Raw genomic sequence first — 9117 nt, forward strand, 5'->3', positions numbered from 1 at the left:
TTTGGATGAGAATTGGTATAATGTTCATCTGAAATAGGGCAAGGTTAAAAGTTGATGGTATAAATTAATGTAATTTTATTGGAACATGTAGATTATCATTGGAATTAAATTTGCAAATTCCATCTTCTACAGTACATTTTTGCTAATGGAAGCTTACACTATAATCTATACAGTTTGACAACAATAAACTAACTGTTAAATCACTACGCTATCAGCAACCATATCCTCTTCCATTCTTGCATCATCTTCATTTTCCCTCTCGTCTTTCTCAACCTTCAGTCTCTGTTTCAGAAGAGTAAGAGTTTTATTTACAAATACAATTTATGTGGAAGCAAGAACATTGGGTGTTTATAACAACAACCCACAGAGATTAAGAACTACAAAATGAAAAAGGGAAGAAATGATAAACAATTCCTAAAGTGACAACATATAAATTATTGTTGAAATCTTTCTTTATCCATTGCATCATCAAGGCAGACTAGGAAAATCCATGTTTCAGTAGCACCGATGATAGCTTCATAGATTCCCAAGCAATCATTAGATACAAAGAAATGTCCACAATAGAAAATGTGAGCCAAGGGAGAGCTAAAATAGATCCTTTCCTAGTTAAGCTTCGGCCATTGATGAAAAATCCACTGGTCCATACACATACAAATGGGTTCTTCATCTGTCTCAAAATCCCATTTTAATTTTAATAAAATACAAAAAGAGTGAACACATGTCGAACCTGTTATATTCTTGCCACCATAGGTCCTCACAAATTCAAGTTTAAATTAGCCTATTTTTCTCTCACATTTTTTTTAGCTTTTTTTCTATTTTCTAAAGAATGTCTATTAATTCATTCGACCCTACTTGTACTCTATTTTCTCCAAAAAGAATAGGTGTGCGGGACTTAAGGCAAGATAATTCCTCAATTGAAATACACAAGCAGAAATGAGGCATTATGTCTAAAACAATATTCACCTTTATAGCCATAGACGAGTCCTTTGTTTTACGCGCAAATATGTTTTTGAACAGCTTAGCATCTTTTTTGTCTTTGTCAGCTTGAAGTTGTTTCAATTTCTTTTGAATTACCTTTACCTCCCTGAAAAATGAAAAAACATGTTTCTGTAATGAGAACATGCATTTTAATCTAGCAGTGATTTCTCTTTTGGAGAATCAACCCTTTTAAGTTCTAAGTACCAGTTTTGAGGGTCCACCACAAGAGCTTTCTTGATGTCTACATCTGCTAATAGGAAGTCTCCAGTTTCTATATATGCTTGTGCTCGTCTGTACAAAGCCTTCACGTTGCAAAATTCAACATCAAGCACCTGAGAAAAGAGTAAGCAATTCAATGTGATAGCTACTCTTATAACCCAAGCCTACATCTTAGAAGTTGAAGAATGATGAGATGATACAACCCATTCCTTTCCTTGTGAGCGCTCTGTAGCCTGCATAAGCATACAATAAGCTTCCAATATATGTGTAAAATTTTCCACTTAACTTTTATAAGTTTAGAGGGCAAGCCTTGAAACAATGGTAAAGTTCTTGTACCTTTGTGACCGATTGGTCACAGGTACAAATATGGAAATAACATCTTTGCATATATGCAAAGATGGTGTAAAATGACCCTCTCCCAACTTTCACATGGCGAGAAGCTTGATGACACCGGAGTATGTTAGCTTAGTTTTCTGGCTGTTCTATAAGTTTGTCAGTATTTCTATATGGTAATATAATTTTCTAAGCCCATACTGTGTTACATCTAGAAATTGAGAAGATATAGTGTGAATCTTCTCTTAATTGAAACACGTAAGCAAGTGACTTTAGCAGACAACAACAAATATTTGTTAAAATATGTAGCGAACAATCACAAACCTCAGCACAAGTGTTAAAGACCCCCTCCACTAGTATACAAGCCATTTATTCACCGTCAACAATGAAACAATTTAGCAAGAATATAATTGGTAGATACAGTCATACAGATGCCCTGATAATACTAGAGTGAGGATGAGCACACTAATATAGTGCATTATTGACCCAAGTGAGCAAGAGACAAGGAAAAGGAGGATGCAAACAGGGCTTTTCTAATAACTGTCAAGACATCTAATAGTAGTGGAAAGAGTGAGATAAATGGGAAGCCTGTTAAAGTGTTAAAAGCAAAGAGAGAGGAGGTGAGAGCGAGAATTCAGCAGGAAGAATGGAACTTAAGCAGAAGCTACCCCCCAAAAAAACTAGCCTGATTACAGAAAAATTCCATTTCTGTTTCTCTAATATCGATTAATTCCCAGTTTTTTGCAATGAGAGATTTTGTGTAAGTACTGCATACCAGCCAGATACTTCAAGAAACTCAACATATAATTCAAAAAAAGCAGATCATGAACCTGATGAGAACTATTTTTATTTCCTTTACATCCCAATTTGTTATCACTTATTCCACCCATAGTCATTATTTTCTCCAATTAGACCAACTGTTCACAGAATTGGCTGGTTGAAATCTTATGCATGACTTGATTGACTGTTACCTGTGAACATAGCTTGATTGCTCCGCGAAAGTCATTAAGTTTAAGGCTACAAGCTGCACCATTCAACCAGCATGACACTCTCAGTGCGTCAGCTTGCTTTTGCTCACCAAACCCAAAGGATCCATCGTCACTAAGAAAATCAACCGCCTGAGAGAGAACAAGGTATCATGGAGTTGGCAGATGTAACAAACTAAAGGAATCTTAATGAAACTTAAAACCCAAAACCAATGCAAGTCAAGGATTTACCTGTTCATACTTCTTCTCTGCTCGCAGGTAATTGTCACCTTTAAATAGTACATTTCCTTCTTCTTTCTTCCTCTCAGCCACCTCAATTTTCTCCTTATTATTCAATTCCCATGGTGCTTTCTCCTTTAAATCAAATAAAAGTTAAAAGTATTGAAAGGAATGCTGCACAAAAAATCATACAGACATGTATCTAACGAACAACCTATACAAAGCAAGAAAAACCAAATCATACTGCAAGTTATTTTGATTTTCTCCACTTTTTTGCTAAATGATACAAGTTGCCATCTTAGTTATTGGAAAAACAAAGATCTTTAAATTTTCAAATTTACAAGGGGGATTTCCTTTTACCTTGATAAAATTCATCATCTCAACGTCATAGACTACATTCGAGCCTGGTGGAACAATAGCAAGATCTTGTCTCACTTCAACATTTCCAAATGCATACTCAGGATGTATGGAAATAATGGCCCTCTCCCCCTTCTTCATAGTTGCCACAGCTCGATCTAGACCAGCAATCACTTGTTCTACAGACAACAAAGTAAAAAAACCATCATCACTTCCTAGATGTCATAATACTGAATAATCTTTAGTTCATCCCCAAGCAAGGGGGAAAATGTATGTGTTGAAATTATGGAGATTTAGATATAGGGCAGAAGAGAGATAAAAGAATTACTAATTGAGACTGTCTTACATTGTCTTGATGTGCTTGATATTTTCATAAAAATTTTATCACTAACCCTTGTGTATACTAATCATTATATTAACTAATTAGGGAATAAATCATAAATACATAACGAAAGACGCTAGCCAATCTTAAGAAATGGTGAGGAAATTAAGAAACTAATCCTAGAGCATAATCTAAGGTATTCCATGTTATGATAAGATATTTTCATATATTATAACAAACAACGTACAAAAGAGCGTAGCTAAAATAGGATAAGAAAAACCTCACCCTCATCAGTTATGAACTCCAAGGGTTGTTCAGTTCTCCTTTTCTCAAATACAGTGCCATCTTCTAGCATAGCTGTGAAGCTGACTGCAATAGGAATTTCATCAAAAGCAATTATTTAACTGAGCCTTCTTCCTTTCCTTTAAATTTGAAATTGAATGGGCAAATAACAAGATAAAAAAGAACATTAACTCCTGCCGCCAATAACATCAAGTGACACTAGATTTGGGAATAATAACACGAAAATAGCCAACCATTACCACAAATCATTATTTTAGTATAGAAGAAGTATGAACTGAATTATTCTTTCATCACAATTTTTGGTAAATTATTGTATTTCAATTTAAAACTAGAATTAAAATTCAGTAACATCGTCAATAATTTTCACATTGAAGGAGATGCAGGAAATAGAAAAATTACAGTCACACAAGAGTCTAATAATATAGATTATAATCTGACCATGACCAAAGATTTGAAATTTCCTCTCACATCATATGACAATAATCCTTATCCTTACAATTCTAGATCTGTTCTGATTCAAATCACCTACATTAATAACCCATCAACCCTAGTGGTTGAGTTGAGTTTACTGAGCTTGATTGTGTTGTTTTCTTAAATTCTTACCCGTAACTTTTGCACCCTCGTTGGCTGTGAAAGCACCCTCCCCTTCTTTCAAAATCTTTTTAAGCACCTTGGAGTCACCAGTAACATTTATGACAGACTTGAAGGACACCAATTCAATATTAACATGCAGTACTGAATTTGGAGGGATAGAACAGAGCCTACTTCCAGCTTCTCTTCCAGTCTCCCCAAAGGCATCTGCAGTAACCATATAAAATAAATTCCAAATTAATCATCAGAGATATCGGAATGCAAGACCCCTCAAGCTAATGAATAAAAGCGTAATTCCAAGCAGAACTTGAAAGAAACAGTAAAAATTAATAAGGTTAAACGGGAATGAACCCCACTTTATAGAAAATAATTATGCCAAATGTTGGACGTTGGCAGTTCCCTAGATAGGTCTAATTATCAAGGAATATTGTGGCAAAGTAACCAAAGTGCTAGCAAACAGAAACTGAGTAGGAGAGAAGCATAAACATTTCAATGGACTACAGAGATTGTTACATCAATCAGACTCCTATTTTGAGACCAAAGTTTCATGTGTTCCAACTCTCAACAAAATGAGGAAACATAGGAAAATACAATAAACCATTCATTTCATTACCAGAAAAGCCAAAAAAAATATGGATATTGTAGGCAGATAAGAGGAACAAAAAACATACACTGAGGTTGGACAATTAATTCAGCCTTCTCTCCCCTCGTCATAGTCATGATCACTTTCGGCAAAATCGGAAAAAGATGACCTTCAACCAGCACCATAATTGGTCGAACAAACTGTGAGATGAAAAATGAAACTATACTCCCTATTACATGAAGTCAATAAGAGAGAGAGAGCAACTTCAACAACATACCATCCTTCACGTGAAACTCAACTCCCCCTTCAGGTGTCTCTTCAACAACAGAGCCATCAACTAGTGCCACCCGATACTTCACTGCAGTGGAAAAAATATCCAACACAAAACTAATAAGCTGACAAAATCTTCATTCATAAAGCATGCCAAGATCGATACAGTTATAAAAAACATCAAAATGTACAACTAAATGAACTTAACTAAAATGCCCTATTATTGTAAAGATTTTTAACATTTCTACGAGTCTCCAATCAACCTTATCGGCTAAAGGAAGAATCCGTAAATGGATCACTTACGATAAGATAATAAACAAAGTAAGAATCCGAAAAATGGATCCCTTACACGAGTAAACAGTCGAAAAGTTAACTAGCCGAAAAGCAACAACAACGAACAAATCAAAAGTGATAAATGCAAGTATATTCGTCGAGTAAACAAAACAAAAGCCAAACGAAACTTAAAAAAGGAGAATATCCGAAAGATGGACAACCTCGCGAGACATTAGCACCGACAAGCTTAGACAGATTCAAGGTAGAACTATCAGAGAAAGAAGAAGACATTATTGGTTACCAATTAAATCTACCTCATCTAACTTGAGCTTGCAGGTACCCCACCCCTTGTAAGGAGGAAGACAGCTAGACTTGAAGAGGAAGACAGGAACATTCAGTTCAATAGGGGATATTCGGTCCCGGTTAAGTTGTAAGAACACTAACATACAACTCTCTACATGGTGATATATTCAAATTGATGCAAGGAAAAAGAAAGAAGCATAAACAGGCAAAAGGAAGTGGTAGAATACTACCAAGCACTTCATCGAGATCAGCAGGGCGGTCATTCCCACTCCCCTTCTCCATGATTTTCTTGAGAACTCCACCATCTTTGCACACATCCACCACTCTGATCCACGAAAGGAGTTCCACCTCAAACTGCAGAACCGAGTTGGAATCACGCCAAACATCACCTTCACCATCTGCAGGTAATGTGAACAATGCTACCTCCCCCTTCTTCATACTCGTAATCCCACAGTCCAACCCAGGAACGTCACCATTGCCAAGAGCGAACGTCAAGGGTTGATCCGTCCTATTGGAAGAACCCAACGCCGTTCCATCGAGCAATGTTCCAACACGATGAACTGCATTGATAACGATAACTAACTAATTTATATGGCTAGAATGTGAAAAATTAGAGGCACGGTGGTTGGTTGCGGTGACTAACCTGTTACGACGTCGTTGAAGTTGGGGGTTTCCCAACCGTGTCCGTGTCTGAGAAGCTTCTTCTTGAGACCTCTGAGTTGCCTCTCTTCGCCCACCTTCTGCGGCGGCGCCGATTCGATGACCTCGCCGGGCTCCTCGTCGAATTCATCCTCCGACGATAGCACCACCATGTTTCCCTCTTTCTGGTATCTTCTGGAACATTCTTTGGATTATTATTACAATTTATAACAACAAAATCCACTGTGTTCTTCAGTGAGTGAGTTGTTAAGAACACAGTAATCCTCGTACGCAAAACTTTGGCTACCAAAATAGTTTTTAAATAATTGCAAAATTATTTCTTAAATATTTACCAAAAAACCTTATGATTATTTATCAATTCCACAAGGCTTTTTAGGTGCAAAATATACCTAATAAATTGGTAGAAAAAAATTAACATTAAAATGGTGTCATTTTTTTATTGAATTTAAAGATAAAATTTAAAAAATTATAAAAGAATATATAAATCATGTTGACAAGTGTCAAATAGATTTCTTTTGTGTATTGTCTAATCAATTTATGTTGTATCATCCAACCTTTTTTAAAAATAGCCTGTAATATTTTTGTTTGATTTGGTCCTTTTTTGGGTTATTTTAATTTGTTTTGAAATAAATTAAAAATAATATATATACATATATTTTAAATTTAAGCTACTAATAAACTTAATTTTAATTTTATATATAATGATGTGATGTATAAAGTATAATACTTTTATATGTGTTGAATAAAATATGCTTTTTTATTTGTAAATATAATTATTATTTTATAAATTTATGAGTTTATTGGTTAAAATAGATTGAGTTAAAAATACTTGTTTTTATTTAGATGATACTTACTTTATTTGGTCTAACTTGTTTTTGTGACTTTTATAAGTCTATCATCCACTTAAGCCTGTTTTGAGAACTTTAATAACATTAAACTTTGACACAAAATAAATTCTGTTCCCAAATAAATGTTCTTTTTAAAAAAAAATAATTGAAAAAAACATACTACAACGTTAAACAATTTAAATTTTTTAAAAATAAATATTGTAAATAAGAGTTTATCATTTTCACATTTATATTTAAAGGTGGTTGGACTTCATAATAATATCCCATTTTGTTTTCATTATACAATCTTATTGCCATGTTTGCTTCTGCTGAAGTGTTTGGAATGTGAATTGACTAGCGAGTGGGTGAGTAACTGGTTTGAAGGTGAATATGAGGATGAGGAGTGGATGTTATGCATTTTTTCTTTATTTACAAGTGTTAGTGATGATTACATGTATAATCATATGATTTTATATACATATCTTTAATCCTAACAATGTGCATGCATGACATTCAAATTCTTCGAGTTATTTTCATGGTTGAGGAACAACAATGTTACCCGTGAAAGAGTTAGGGTGAAAGAAGTAAATTCGATTGGAGAATTGATTCTCATTGACGTTGTTAAACTATGAGAATTGATTTTATGTTTTTTTTTAGGATAATTGATTCTCGTTCAAGTTGATTTCATGGAATAATCAATTTTATCTCAGTGTTTCTTATGAAAATTGACTTTCATTTACGCTGATTTCATGTGAGAATCAACTTTAAATAGTTGTTGGTGTCTTTAAACCTAAAATCGATTGTCATCTATGTTGTAGGGGAAGGGATAATTGAATTTATTCATTTGTTAATTATGAGAATCAATTATGATGGTTCTTGAATATATGGTAGCATGACATAATATATTCTCATATTTTGTGTGCTCATAATTGATTTTGGTGTGAAGTGAATACAAGGGATAATCAATTCTCTTTTTTTTGTGCTATAATGAATTTATTTTTTGTTATTTTTTATGAAATTTTAGATGTTTATATTGATTTTGAATATTTTAGGAATTTTATACATTTCATATTTGTATTTATTTAACATTTTGAATATTTTACTTCTTATACTAAAGAAAGTAAAATCACTCAAGTGAAATATATCTACCATTGTAATGTAGTGTGTGTGAACAAGAAGACATTGAGTGTGAAAAATTACACTAATTTATTGAAATTTAGTTGGAAATTCTTATATATGTGATTAAAGTGTAATTTTATATGTTATTTAGTGTGATATGTGATATTGCTCTCTCTATATTATGATTGTATTTGACATTGTTATTATTTTGCTTCGAATAAGATTTTAACCTTATGATTCTATTTAACATGTGAGTATGTAATTGTCATAAATATAGACTATCAAAATAAAAAGTATTCACAATATTTCTAGAATAGTTTGATATAAATAAAATAATTTTTTGTTTTCTTACATAGTTCAAGTTGAATAATGTTAGGTTGTTACTGAATTTCGTATAAATGATAAATATATTTGAAATTAAATTTACCAACATCAACAAACTTAGGATTATATGTGAATACTTATAGTAATGTAAGGTCTTAAGCACAAACACTTATGTTATAAAGATGTTTTAGTTTCATAAAGTGTTTAAATCATGTAATTGTGAAAACCTTAGACTGTGAGAAGTTGCGGAAAAGTTATCACATCTCTATAATATATGTCTACGTATGGATAATGAACCATAATACATATTGTGCATGTCTGCATAAATAATATATAAAAAAAATTATTAAATAGAAATCAATTTTAGAAAAAAAAAATTAGTTGTTATAGTAACTAAATTAAAAATCATTTTAGAGACTAAAAAACTAAAATTTTGGTAGCTAATTAGAT

The 9117-nt window shown here is 33.0% G+C and overlaps 1 protein-coding gene across 2 annotated transcripts; it reads right to left on the bottom strand.

Annotated features, from left to right (window-relative positions):
• Positions 1-34: 34 nt before the first annotated feature.
• LOC137816568 (peptidyl-prolyl cis-trans isomerase FKBP62) lies at positions 35-6723 on the bottom strand. 2 transcript variants are annotated; one of them, XR_011081825.1, is made up of 12 exons: positions 6381-6723; positions 5968-6297; positions 5169-5249; positions 4980-5060; positions 4321-4515; positions 3700-3783; positions 3096-3271; positions 2748-2870; positions 2502-2648; positions 1183-1430; positions 964-1084; positions 35-282 (listed from the first exon to the last, which is right to left on the bottom strand). XR_011081825.1 is itself a non-coding variant. In XM_068619760.1 (12 exons), exons 1-12 carry the CDS (start codon positions 6547-6549, stop codon positions 196-198), a joined length of 1722 nt encoding a protein of 573 aa, XP_068475861.1. In that variant the 5' UTR covers positions 6550-6723; the 3' UTR covers positions 35-195. The 2 variants fall into 2 exon arrangements, 1 of the variants encoding a protein (XP_068475861.1); XM_068619760.1 differs by having other exon boundaries at positions 1183-1310.
• Between the last annotated feature and the right edge of the window lie 2394 nt (positions 6724-9117).

This window comes from Phaseolus vulgaris, chromosome 1, assembly GCF_051622355.1.
Source record: "Phaseolus vulgaris cultivar YP4 chromosome 1, ASM5162235v1, whole genome shotgun sequence".
In the NCBI taxonomy this organism is placed as follows: Eukaryota; Viridiplantae; Streptophyta; class Magnoliopsida; order Fabales; family Fabaceae; genus Phaseolus; species Phaseolus vulgaris.